At 35.1% G+C, this 14,695-nt stretch overlaps 1 protein-coding gene across 9 annotated transcripts in view; it reads left to right on the plus strand.

Moving 5' to 3' along the window:
* Positions 1-13,053, plus strand: part of LOC113554641 (protein turtle-like) — a 107,135-nt gene extending 94,082 nt beyond the window's left edge. For 2 of the 9 annotated variants that reach the window (XM_026958570.1, XM_026958571.1), the window contains 13 exons: positions 3,918-4,045; positions 4,343-4,571; positions 4,651-5,214; positions 5,275-5,465; positions 5,566-5,784; positions 5,853-6,124; positions 6,188-6,360; positions 7,135-7,212; positions 7,536-7,616; positions 7,792-7,977; positions 8,503-8,730; positions 8,883-8,964; positions 11,624-13,053. In XM_026958570.1, the coding sequence (XP_026814371.1) occupies positions 3,918-4,045; positions 4,343-4,571; positions 4,651-5,214; positions 5,275-5,465; positions 5,566-5,784; positions 5,853-6,124; positions 6,188-6,360; positions 7,135-7,212; positions 7,536-7,616; positions 7,792-7,977; positions 8,503-8,730; positions 8,883-8,964; positions 11,624-12,977 (3,785 nt within the window). In that variant the 3' untranslated portion in view covers positions 12,978-13,053. Of the gene's footprint in view, positions 1-3,917; positions 4,046-4,342; positions 4,572-4,650; positions 5,215-5,274; positions 5,466-5,565; positions 5,785-5,852; positions 6,125-6,187; positions 6,361-7,134; positions 7,213-7,535; positions 7,617-7,791; positions 7,978-8,502; positions 8,731-8,882; positions 8,965-9,183; positions 9,925-9,951; positions 10,008-11,623 lie in introns of those variants that run through there. The other 7 variants (XM_026958577.1, XM_026958578.1, XM_026958572.1 and 4 more) reach the window with 7 other exon arrangements.
* The last annotated feature ends 1,642 nt before the right edge of the window (positions 13,054-14,695 follow it).

Here is a 14,695-nt window from a genome sequence, read left to right on the forward strand (position 1 = left end):
GTGTACGTTTTTTTATTTACAGTAACAATAATGTGGTTATTTAAATTATTTTAAATATTTATTATAATATATGAAATGAAAAATACATAAAAAAATTATCTGAATAAACATAGATATATTCCGTTAGACTGTTATATTTACTTTCATATTTCAAACAACTGTAACAAAAGTTATGTGTCTTAAAACATATAAAAAGTTCACATAGACTTAGGTAATAAAAATTAAAATAGTATCTTAGTAATTTTTGATTCAAAAAAATCGTACTAGAGAATTATGCAATTCAATAAACATAATTTTCGTCAAGAAACCCTAATAAATAAATGTCTGTCAAAATAAATAAAAAATAAATAGAAAACCCTCGTGACATAAGAAATATACTAGTGAAAACCACCGTTGTCCATGTCGAAATTAAAAACACGTCACGATCAACAGTCTGTGTGTTGAGACGTGACGGTTGATTATTATTTGGTCGTGAACCAAAGGTCCCGAGGAAATGTAATTTTTTTCGGCCCCTCAAAACATAATTCATATCCTACATAATATATGATTGGTATTGTACCTAGCTGTATTAAATATGTCTTAAATTTAATTTCCAATTATATTTACTATGGATATTGAGGAAGCCAAAAATAGTTGGAATACACTTAAAAATTATTTAAATTGTGAATTTCGATTTCTGTATGTTTGTAGTGTAATAACTGCAGTAAGTATTATTTTAACATTTTTTTCTTCACTTCAATTTTTAAACATAATTATGGTTGTAAAATAATTTACTTTAAATTCTGAACGAAACGATATAATTATTGAATGTAAAATTGAGTATTTTTCCTTCTATTATTTATTTTGTGTATATTAATTTTAAGTAAAATATCAGAACCGTTTTAAATTCAATTATTTTCCATTTTTTTTTTCAAATCAAAAGCCATACTCATAATACAAATTTTGGTTAGTGGTTGGTCGGTACAAGCAGTAAGTATCTACAGTATTATGTCTATAATTATTATTTTTAATTAAAAGCAGTTAAGACAATGTTATTAGTTTATTACTATTGTATAAATCAATAATCTAATTAAGTATATTTGGATATTAAATATTCTTTCTTAAATAAATGAAATTGATGGTCAATAATATTAATTAATGACTTGCTTTAATAAAAATCGAAAACAAAATATTATTAAAGATATATTTTATAAATAAAAAATAAAACATTTGTTATTCATAGGTTTAGTACAATAGTACCTATATTATATTTTAATCTGAAAACTATTATTACTTATGATTTTGCTCGTATAAAAGGAAAAAATTCCTTTAATTAGTCCCATTGTGATCATCTATTTGTATACAATTTGACGTTAAGCAATATCATGTTAAAACGTAAACTACCTAATGCTTCAACAATATTTTGCACATAAGATATGACATTATTATTACATACAAAAATGTTGGTCATTATAAGTATATGTTTTAATAATAGTATTCACAATATTTTACATCCCTTCTTGGACACTTTGGATCCAAGGATCCTCATTTTCTATTATTTTATCGTTCACGGGTTGAAGGGGAAGATGAGTAGTTTTTTCATAAAACCTTTCCGTGAACAATGAAAACTCCTTTTAACAAAAGCTGTTTCTCGTCAATGATATCATTCTCATGAGATTTTTTTTTTTTTGTTTTAAACCCGTTTTATTTTTCACGCCTGAAACCATTAGTAAATCTATATTCCTTTCCCGGAGGCTGGGTCAAAGGTTCGTTTATTTAGATCATTTAGTCTTATCAAATTACTTAAAACATTGCCAATTAGTGTATAATATATGTAATAAATTGGGTAGGTTCACGTAAAATTATAGTTTTGAAATCAGTTTTGATTTAAACTTTTATCGAAAGGTGTTAACTAGAATTATAAAAAAATATCATTTTTATTTTTCCATTTAGTATATTAATTATTAAATTATATTAATTTCTGAACTAACATTTTTCTTGTGAACCACAATTTCAATAAATTAATCGAAACATCAACAATTCCAAATTGTAATACAATAAATATATACATCCACTTTGAGTACGATTTTCATTTACGTAATAATAAGTATTAAATTACAAAAACGAATTTTAATTATACTAAATTAATTAAAATAAAATGTTCAAAGTTCAAATAATTACGTTTCAAGCGATCAAATTAAATGAAAAATAAACTTTTATTACCACCTAACAACAATAGATAATAATATTTAATATTTCTTACCTTGGACTTTTAATTTTATATCAAAACAATCGTTCAAAAACAATTTTGAAATTTTATTTTTGTTTATTAAAAAAAATTATATGATTTTCAAAATATTATATTCATATATATATTACATTAAAATTTATAGTATTTCAAATTAAACTAAATAGTTAAGTGAAGTTGGAATTAAAAACAATTTAAGACATATAAATACATATTTAAATTATTTTAAATGTGCCATTAACGCACAGTTAATTACATTTATTTAAAAGATAAATCTGCATTATTATAAAATATTTCTAATAATCATACAGTACCTTCCGTGTAATTATATTTTTCAATATCATAAAATATTGTTTGGGATATTGTTTGGCTTGAAATTTAGGAAACAAAACTAAATTAGAGTTATTAATCTATAGTACTAATTAGATATTATACTTTTAAACTATATAGATCTGCAGTATGTTTAGTAATGTATTGTTAAACACGCTACTACAAAATCAAGCAGATCACCGATTTGACTTTGTATTAAAAATAAAAATCTAAAAACAGACGTTTTAAATGTATATTATTGATTTTAACTTTTTATATTTTATAGCAGTCATATTTTGTAGTCGAAACACAAACTTTGATTTTCGACGGTAGTTTCTTCAGTCGGTATTGATCCAACATTTGGCTTTCCCGTGGGCCGGGTGAATATTATAAGGCATAGTACACAACTGTGATTTCTAAATTCTGTTATATACATTATGCAATAATTACAACAATAATAACATTTCAATAAAATTAATTTAACTTTTCATAATTTGTATAAATATTACGAAGACAGTATTCAAATTTAATAATTATTTGTTCGTATAATGAAACTATACCTGAATCTGTTTTCTATTATTCAATTGTAAATTATTTTACTTATATTTATATTAAAAACTCAATGGAATATAGTTGGATTTATTGATACAAAATTCTAATTCTCGACGGACACGCGTTTTGCCATTTATGTATCAAGACACCAATCTAAGTTCACGCGCAATGGCACAGCGTCACAAATCATAAACGATTTTAATTTCCTCTAAGAACGAGGATAAAAATATTAAACTATAAATAATTCAAAATTATCATCGGATCACCTCTAGAAAATATTTTATACGTTTAATAATCTGAAAAGAATTGCAAAAATGAATAATCACAATTCACCCGTCTCTACACAATATAATAGTCCTGAGCGCTATTATAGTTTTCGTTTATATTTTTTATTCGGAGAAGCTCATCTTTAATCTCTTGGGTCATGAAAAGCTTAAAAGGTTTTTTTTTACTCTGATGAATGCCGATAATTTGTTTCGCCTTTTGTGAAGAGCTTTTCTTTTAATTTTTTTTCGAATAATATTTAGATCGTAAAATGTTACTTCATCTTTCTGTTTGTATTGCATATATATATTTATTCGTCTTTTAAGATATTTACAGTATTTTGTAAATTACGACCACAGAAAAATGGTATAGAAATTTTTAGTGCGCAATTATATATACATATTACATCTCAAAGATAATAGGTTGTTAATATTTTATAAAGTGCAACAATATAAATATTATGATATGGTTAACTTTTTAACAAAACTAAATACCTTCAACAAAATATAAAGGCAAAAATAATTTTATATTACTTAACTGTGTGTTTTTCATTTACCACTTATAGCTACCGGGTCAACGTTCAACGATGCTGTACACATCACGGCCATCGTGGGCGAATCAGTCGTGTTCAACTGCCAAGTGGAGTTCCCAGCCGAACACCCCGTGCCTTACGTTTTACAGTGGGAGAAAAAAGTAAGTAAAAACATTATATTCTAATAATTATTTGGTAAACGATGGCCACACAGGTTATAAATTATTAGACGATAGGTACGCCATTTATTTTGTATGAAATATATCATTATACGAGTAGGCACATTTTGTTAAACAACATTATAAATCTCCAATGGCATAGTACACGATAGGCAAATCGTAATATTACCAAATAATATATTTTTATTACGGCTTACCGCAGTGTTCGTTTGAATATTAGACGATTTCATGTATAATTACATGAACTTGCGACAAAACTTTAATGGACGTGTGTTTTAGGGTCTTGACATACCGATATTCATTTGGTATGACAACTATCCCACTCACAGCGGTTCGGGATACGAAGGCCGAGTGGCTAGAGTCTCCCAGGACTCTCCATACGGTCTCGCTTCGCTCAACTTGACCAATATACAAGAGTCGGACCAAGGTTGGTACGCCTGCAAAGTGGTGTTCCTCAACCGGTCGCCAACCAATAAAAACGGCACGTGGTTTCATCTAGACGTCCACGGTTAGTAACACCGCGATTTATCGTCATTGTGATCGACAACCGATGTTTTGTATATTATACTTTAAATTCCGCTATTTAGCTCCTCCGAAATTTGTCACCACCCCCGGCGAAGTTCAATACATAAATGTCGGAGATTCCATTATTCTAAACTGTCAGGCCGTGGGAACGCCTACGCCCGAAATCGTATGGTTCAAAGACGCCACAGACGTACAGCCGACGACCACCGTGGGCATATTCAATGATGGCACTGAACTGAGGATATCTAACATCCGAACTGAGGACATCGGGGATTATACGTGCATCGCCAGAAATGGCGAAGGACAAATTAGCCATACGGCTAGGGTTTTAATAGCGGGTGGGGCCGTAATCATGTCACCTCCGACCAACCAGACGAAATTGGAAGGCGAAAAAGTCGAATTCACTTGTGGCGCCAAAGCCATGCCTGGTAATGTTACTGTCCGGTGGTCCCGCGACGGAGCTATCGTGAAGTCGATCTCATCGCTGGAAACCAGAGTGACCATCAAAAAAGACGGTTCCATGGTTATAAATCCCGTCAGCGCTGATGACTCTGGTCAATATCTGTGCGAAGTTAGCAACGGCATTGGTGATCCCCAATCCGCATCTGCCTATTTGAATGTCGAATGTACGTATAAATTCAATCGTAAGGCGATAAAATATCGACTATTAATATGTTTGTATTTAGATCCAGCCAAAGTTACATTCACGCCGACCGTACAGTATCTACCGTTCAGATTAGCTGGCGTTGTTCAATGTTACATTAAAGCCAACCCGCCTTTACAATACGTCACTTGGACCAAAGACAAACGTTTGCTCGAGCCTTATCAGCAAAAAGACATCGTTATCATGAACAATGGTTCGCTGTTATTTACCAGGGTAAATAATTTAAAAAACAAAACTTTGTTTCGAGATCGCGATGACCGTGTACGCATTTCATTGATTTTTTTTTTTTTTGATTTTATTTCAAATCACTTAGGTCAATCAAAACCACCAGGGCAGATACACGTGTACACCCTACAACGCACAGGGTACTCAAGGATCATCCGGACAAATGGAAGTGTTGGTCAGGAAACCGCCAACATTCACCGTTGAACCGGAGAACATGTACCAGCGCAAAATCAGCGAATCGGTGGAAATGCATTGTGACGCACAAGAAGCTGAAGGAACCCAAAAACCCAAAATTCAGTGGCAAAGAGTAAGTTATTCGATAACAATACCCAACCAATTGAACTGAACAATATTATTGTATGATTGATAAAACAGAGAGATGGCGCTCCGTTGCCAAAAGGTCGTCACAGCATACATGGTGGTAATATCACAATAGAAAACCTCAGAAAAACAGATTTCGGATATTATCACTGTGTCGCGAGTAACGAAGTTGCCACAATAGTTACAACCACACATTTGGTCGTCGAGGGCACTCAGCCGCACGCCCCTTACAACGTCTCGGCAAACGCTTCAGAGACGACTGTTACACTGCAGTGGCTACCCGGTTATAGCGGCGGTCCCGATTACAAACAAGACTACACGATTTGGTAAACTTTGATACACAGCCGCCATCCATTCGCTATAACAGAGTGTAATGATTTTTCGTTTAGGTACAAAGAACCGGGGATGGCGGACTGGTCTACAATACCGGTTACTCCGTCGGGGAGCACCCAAGTCACCATAAACAGACTAACTCCGGACACAACATACGAGTTCCAAGTGGTGGGGAAGAACGCGTTGGGCGATGGAATGCTTAGCAAAGTTATTTCGATAAGGACACTGGGTGAGTAAATGCAATGTGAACCGGACGTAGTTACAATAATACAGTGTTTTTCTTTCATTTTATTTTATTAAAAAAAAAAAGTATACTTGTTTTTAAGAAAAAAAATTAAACGACTGACGGGGGTTGGCTACACAGTGTCAGTTGTATAAACGGGCCGCACTGTACATTTAGTCGCTTTAGACGCTTATTGGAATATGGAAAAATCAATGTAATTTTATAATAAATATTTATTAATATAATAATTTATAATGAATGTGGCTGTTAAATTCACATTCTATAAACTAAGTATTTTGAATGATTTAAACACAACTGTGGTAGATCAAGGTCTAGATATCTTCTACTAAAGTTATACGTTGTATCCCCTTTTGGAGAATCAACGAGGCCTTGAACTTCCACATAATTTATGATTTAAACTACTTGTGCACACAATTTGAAATAACTTACGTTTTATTGTAGATAACGTATATTGTATTATATAATAATTTATGTCGGATGCTTACAAAATAAATAAAAATTCAAAATTAAAGGCCTGTGTAAATGACCACCAGGTCAAATGTGAAACTATTTTTAATATCAATATTAACTGTGTACCTCGTTGTATGATTTATAATAATTTTACTTACTTCATTGCTCAACCGGTCGCCGCGTACGCGACAGTGTCGAAGCTTTCCGTTTTTTGTTGTAAGCGTCCGCAAAATTGTGTTCTATAAATGCCCTTGTTGTATACCATAAGTTTGGTCTGTTGTGCTTATTCTATTCTCTGTTGGGTGGCAGCAGCCGTACCATTAACCGTGGCCAAAAAAACAAGTCCCGCGCCACCGGTCACCGAGTTACCTCCTCCCCCGAGCGACGGTAAGCACAAACAATATAATGTACATATTTTTTCATTTAGTGTAATATACAAATAATATATATCTAGATAATGCATGAAAACTTACTATTATATTTTCGTACTGTACATAGCACATTTATTTACCGCATGATAGCGTTGGTGTCACAACTATACGTTTCGTTAAGATTTAATAATATTTTTTTTTTCTACAATTTTTAGAAAATCCTTTATCGACATTATTTCAGGAATAACTATGGCTTTACCCATAAAATTACTATTTCATTTTATTTTGTTTTGCATGTGTTTATTTTTATTTTATTTTATTTTATTCCACGTTTTGCAGACGTTGTCGACTATAGTGACCTCATTTTACCCACTGAATCCTCTGGTGCTACAATGTACCCACCAGTATTCAGACCAAAAGGTATAAAAATCATCAGCTTAATTATTATTTTTGTTTTTCACCTTGCTCGCAATCCATATAACTTAGTTTTTATCATCAATCATTTGTTGGTAGAGCGAAGAGCACGTCATGCTTAATGCGACTGCGCCGATTGCCGGTTATTAATATTGTCCTTATTTGATTTTATTTTGTATAGGACCAAAACCTGGACCACCAAGAAATGTATCAATCGCCGAAGTCAAAAATGGCTTCGTCATATCTTGGCAAGCTCCGTTAGAAAGAGCTAATCTAGTCCGTTACTACGTTATCAACTATAAGACAGATGGGATTTGGAGAACTTTGAACAAGGCACAAATCAGAGCAGAGGATACCCATTACCTGAGTACATAATATTTATATACAAATAAAAAACACGTTTTGTATAAACATAAAACTACGACATTTGTACGCAATACAATATGAACGGAAAATTTATCGTTTTTAAGCGTTTTAAGCGGTGTCGCAAACGTAGTTTTAAATAAATTTAAAAGAAAACATAATCAAAAATCTATGAATTATCGGCATGATCGTTTCGTAATTTTTTTGAGGGATTTTATGTAGGGAATAAGACGTATTCAAAATATAAATTTCCAACTGACTCAAATATACCTAGTTGTTTTATTTTCCATACTTTCAATTATTTATTCGAAATCATATCAAAACCGTTCATATTAAGTATGCAATTATCAGTAATATTATTACTTATAATTTTATATGCCTGTACATTCGTCCATTAATATTTTACCAAAATTCGTTAAAACAAATAATAAAATATACCCAATATTTATCCGAGTCGTAAGCGAAACAAATTCCCCGAGGAAATTTGCAGATATCAAAATGATTGATTGCGTTTCTTTCTGTTTTTTAGTAAAAAGTCTAGTGGGAGGTCGTACCTATTATTTCCGAGTGGTCGCGTACTCCTTGAAGAGTTTCGAAAACAGCGAAGAAATCAAATTCCCCGTACCCGCCAGGGTGAAACACAAGGCCATCACGGCAGGTGTCGTTGGCGGGCTGTTGTTCTTCGTCGTCGCCATAATATTGTCCGTGTGCGCGGTAAAGATTTGCAACAAGAGGAAACGGAGAAAACATGAAAAAGGTATGTGATGAAAAACAAATGCATATACAATATACATCAATATTTTTTTGAGCCAAACAATAAATTAACGATATTCGCACGGGTCGAAATTTATCGACACATAATACTTTTTTTTTATACTCACACGGACGTGGCGTTTTGTGTGATTTCAGCTTACAACATGGTCGCGTGTAGAATTACGGACGCCAGAAATGGTGGCCAAATACCGGGGACTAGTCAAGTGCCTTTAAAAAAGTAAGTTCCGTCGCATATACCAGCTATATACCACTATATTATTATTATTATTATTATTGTGTGTACTAAATAACTGTTTGGAAGAAATATTATTACATATATTCAGGGCGTGTTAATTGGAATATAATATAATGTTATGAGAAACTGCGATACACATATAATATGATGTATAATATTATGATGCCTACATGGATACTATTTTTTGTCTATATATTATAGGCTCGCGGATACTCGTACTTACCGAGACTATAGACTCGAATTGTCCTAGCCAATAGCGAAATCCGTAAGCGAAGCATTTATAATATGTATAATTGTATAATATAACATTTATATATACCAAATAAAAATAGTACCTATATATGTCTACAGGCTATAATGCGCTTCACTCGCAACCGCTTATTTCGTTTGCGATTTTCGACAAATCATAATATTATAATGATAATGATGATTATAACAATAATGCACCGACACGTGTCACCATAATATTATATTATACAATGCGGGACGTGTGTGACGTATACATAACGATAGTTATTATAATATATTATTAATATTATAGACGGTCGCGAAAGCTATGAATCGATTATCGTCTAAAATTCGATTCAAGAAGAAACTAATATAAAAATATATCGCGTAACATAAAATATCACCTTAACGCGTTTGAATATAGTTTAAAATTAATATAACATTGTCTTGGAGTCATGACATTTTTTCACTATAATGATATAATATATTATTGGATGTGTAAAAATAATGTGATATATTGCATGCGTCTCGACATGAAACAAAAACAAATTTTATTCGTGCTAAAAACGGGAAGAGCTTGCGGATCATGATTACACGCACAAATAATCGCGACACGAAACGAACGATTTTTATCCAAATCGCTTGTCGATAATTTAATATTATTATTATCATGTTTATAATATTAACACACCAAATACGTTTATTTATATATTTATATTTTGTTTATGTGCTTTCGTTCAGGATAACAGGTGAAGAGCTAGCAAGCTGTTGAGCCGCACAAATTCAAAATAATATTGGTACATCACAGTATGCGTGTGTTTGTTTGCTTGCACTTTATTAATCAATAGCATTTATTATTATTTGGTTTTCAAAAGTTTTAGATTATTTGTACTTGTAGATTGTATTTAATGCACTGTAGGTACCTAGTTGTCTTGTATTTTTAGAATATCTATAGATGGAAATTGAACCAATGCATTTTCATTAATACATCGTATTAAAATTAATAATATCTATTTAAATATATTACCTATTTTAGTATTCAAACACGTCCTATAATAGGTACCACGCGAAAAGTATTTTTAATTTTTATCCGAATAGGTATTAACAACCTGTACCCGAAAACATTTTATGCTATACACCGATATTCGCGTACAATTCGGATCATAATATCATAGTTACACAAAATTATTAATAATTGACAACATTTTTAGAGTCAACTCTAGACTTTGCCATTGATTTGGTTACAGTTGTCTACCTATTGAATTAATTAAAATATCATAAAATAATATATTATTGTATATCTACAAAATACATACATTTTAATATTAGATACCTAGGTCTGTGAAATTATAATAACTGTGCACATATAAGAACCTATATAACAGATGATGTTCAAGTCTATCCAATAAATGTGCAAGTCCTTCGTTAGACATGGTCGGAAAATTTGTAAAAACTCATGAGTATTTATTAAAAACGCTTTCAAGTTCACGGCAATAGCCCTAAATTAATGAATATCGTTAAATGCCTAATAATGTGCATTTAGGATTGTTGGAACTGTTTTAGAAACTTTTTCTAGTAAAATATGAGACCAGACGTCCGTCAAAAGTAAATGATAATTACACACTGTAGGATATACCTACTTTTGTAAGATATTTTTGGAAACGTGGCTGTTGACATGAACCTAATAGAGTTTTTGGATGTACAATGGGCGACGATGTACTTTTAAATCAAACAAATTACAATGTTTTTCCAATAACTTACAACTATTAAGTACCGACAAAATTGTTGGATATGTTTGAATGAGTGCAAAATTCACAAACATAGCTCGAATGTATTTTAATATATACACATTCATATTTATATTAAATCAGATTAGACAGAATATGAATTAGTATTAAATGTTCACCACTCACCGTATGTTGTTTTACAAGACGCATCTAGGTACCGGAGCAGTCTATTTGGATTTGATTAACTTTTTTCCTCATCGGTAATTAGATTGGAGTTTTATGATTTCACATAGATACAATCGATTTTGTTTTTGTTCTGTGTTTTCACCTTTGATGTGCATTTATACGTAGGTATTTGTTAAACATCTGAGACGGTTCTTATCGTCTCTAGTCCGTAACACCGTAAAATAAGCATGATTTTTTTTTTTTTTTGCATTATATTATTAATATTTCCAACACTCGTATGTTAAATTGTTAACTATATTATAATATAGTTGTAAATCGCTACAGGCTTAGGAATGCATTTTGGAATGTATATATCACTATCATGTTTACATTGGCTTCGTACTTCACGACTGTATACTATACATGTATTATTATTATAGTTGCAACGATATATCACATATTATAATATTATACTTAAACGGCAGAACACAACTATAAACTCGCGTTCGTTGTCCTTCTAGATCTAGATCAACCCGAATATCAAGTCTGAGCAGCGGATGCAACGTCGTTCTCAACATGGTGGCGCGGCCGTCCCGTTCGAGTTCGTTCCTGGACCGCGGCGGCCAAGACTGCGTGGACGGTCTGCCGGGCGGCCAACGTCCACGCCGCCGACTCGGCCGGATCTCCCGGTCAGCCGACGGCCGGTTCGTGTTAACCGGCGACTCCAGGTCGTCCAGCCGGCGGGGCAGCGGGTCGTCGTCCGGCAGCAGCGACGACGGCGGGTTCCTGTCCCATCCGAGTTTCTCCAACAGGACGTGGAGCCGTCAACCGTTGCTGACGGTCAGCGGCAGCAGCGGGGGCGGCAGTGGCGGCGGCAGCGGTCCTAGGTGGACGGAGAACGCGGTCCCGGACGACCGCCGCCGGCCGATCGTGGTCGTGGCCACCGTGTGCGATCCGCGGACTCCGTACGGCTTCGACCGTCACCCGGCGGCACCCGCGGGTTCCGCCGCCGCCGCCAGCCACGACCAGACGACGCTGCGGAGCGTGCACGAGCGGTACAGCCAACAACTGCCATCGCTGAGGGCGATACACGAGGAGAACCACCGGACGCTGATGCAGCGGCTGCAGCCGGCCAGTCCCAGGTACCACCCGAACCCGGGCAGGTACCGGTCCAAGCACATGCGATACGCCCGGAGTGCGCCGGAACTGACGTCCGACGGCACCACCGCCGCCGTCAACAACACCGTCAGCGAACGGTCGCCCGAGAGCCGTTCCAGTTCCAGCGGGTTCGGTTCCAAGAACACCACGTCCAGCTTGCAACACCAACACCCCGGGACGGCCAGCGTGTTGGACGACTGGTGCGGCGGCGCAGGCCGGCCCGGGCCGCTGCCGCCTTACAAGCACCCGCCGCCGCCGCCGCCGCCGCCGCCACCGCCGGCACATCCGTCGTCGCTGTTCTACGCCGACGGACGGTGGCTGGACTTCGGCGCGCCGCACGTCCGGCTGCCGTCGTCGCCGCCGCTGCCGCCGTTGTTCGGCAGCGCCGACAGCTGCGGCAGTAGCACGGCGGCCAGCGACAAGCCGCCGCTGAGCGTGGACGACCAGTACGAGTTCGACCCGGTGTTCCCGCTGACGCCCACGCCCACGGAGCTGCTCCAGCAGACGGCGCTGTTCGGGCCGACGGTCGCGTGCACGCCGTCCCCGTCCCGGTCCCGGACGCCCACGCAGCTCAAGAAGGCCAAGTACGACAGCGTCGAGGCGCGGCTCCGGGCCATGAAGGAGGAGTTCCACGCGTACAAGCGCCGCCAGGCCCAGATGGCCGGCGCGATCAGACATCAACACCACTCCGCCGGGTACATCGAGAGCGCGTGTTGACGACGGACGTAAATGACTACTCATCGCCACCCGCGCGGGAACGACGTTTGGAGCGCGCGCAAAAAAAAAAAAAAAATAAGCTCAAAGACAAAAATCTTAGTAAAAACATTTCGCGCGCGATCGCAGAACAATGATGATTTGAATAAAATATATTAATATATGATGTGCATAGATTTAAACGTTACCGTAATTATTTGTTGTTAAAAAAAAAATAAAAAATAAATCTTTTTAAAACTCAGTGCGACGTAGGTACCTACACGTGTCGACTGCTGTTGGTATAGGCTGACCCGCGATGCGCGTCACGTGGCTCTACAATATTACATACTATTTAATTATTGTGTATTAATAATATTGCGTTTCAAATATATTAATTATTATATAGTATTTCTAAAATTTAAAAATATATTATATATATTTAAAAAAGAAAAAACTCGACAAAGTATTGGCATGGTAGTGTATAGTTAGTGTCGGAGAGGCATAAATTATAATATGATTAAAATTTCATGTTGATTTATTATATCGTTTTGTTTAGTTGTTTGGTTTTTTTTTTTTTCATTTTCATTTTCATTTTATTTTTTTAATATCCAGAACTGAGGATTACAAATTACATTCTCAACGTTTTCAGTTCATACAAAATTCACTTGCTCAAATTGTACGAGACTGTCCAGTCTGAGGATATATTTTAATTTAACGTTTTCGTTCTCGTTTGATATTTATGCCTCGTTTCGAAACTGTTAAGGAATAACATTATTAAAACTAAACCTTGTGATAATATTATGTCATTATATAAACTCAACGAGATCTGTTCAATGTACTTAAATAATTCCTTCGGCGTTATATTTGATGATTAGCATTGTGTTCGTAAATTTAGTTTCGGGCATCTCCGCCAGTTGTTCTCCGCATTGTGTTTTTAATTGTATTGCATCCCTAAGTTCCTATTAAATTAAAATAAATAACGTCCTAGGGCCTACCGAACGGGATCCTCGTTAAATTTTCTTTTTAACAATCAAAAACATATTCCACGCGATATGTATAAATTATATAAAATAAAATGTTTACTTTTAGACATATATAATATTATTATGACAAAACGTCTCAGCAATAAATATAATAATTTAGGTGATTAAATGAAAAACATTTTTTTTTTTAAATAAATAAATAAATAATAATAAATAATACTATCTAGTCTGAGAAATAATAATATTTTAGGTAGTTAAGACAATTTTTATTGTTTTGTTATTGAAAACGAACAGTGTCAATTACCCCGTTTTTACATATTATTATATATTATATAAACATTTACGAAACGAAGTCGTTTTCTATTGTGGTTTTCCTTCCCGTGAGTTGTAATATGTATTCCCTCACACACATCTCCGTAACGCGCGCAAGTCACCCTCCGGCTGTGGCAGGCACGACGACGACCGTCTCCATCAAACCGTTTCATCTGGACATCACACACACGCATCACGTCCCACATGACGACCGACCAAACGAGTCGTTCCTATAAATTATGTTCACGGACGTTTGATACGCGTACGCGGAGTGCACTCGTACGAAATCGGACGTACGATTTTTTTTTCGATCCGTACAATATAATGATATACAACGCGCGGCGGTTGGACGCGAAAAAAAATTTAAAAATATCGAAATTGAATCCTTTCTGGTCGGTTATAATAATAATAATTATTATTATTATTATTATAATATGACTTGGGACG

The sequence above is a fragment of the Rhopalosiphum maidis genome, chromosome 2 (genome assembly GCF_003676215.2).
Source record: "Rhopalosiphum maidis isolate BTI-1 chromosome 2, ASM367621v3, whole genome shotgun sequence".
Classification (NCBI taxonomy): domain Eukaryota; kingdom Metazoa; phylum Arthropoda; class Insecta; order Hemiptera; family Aphididae; genus Rhopalosiphum; species Rhopalosiphum maidis.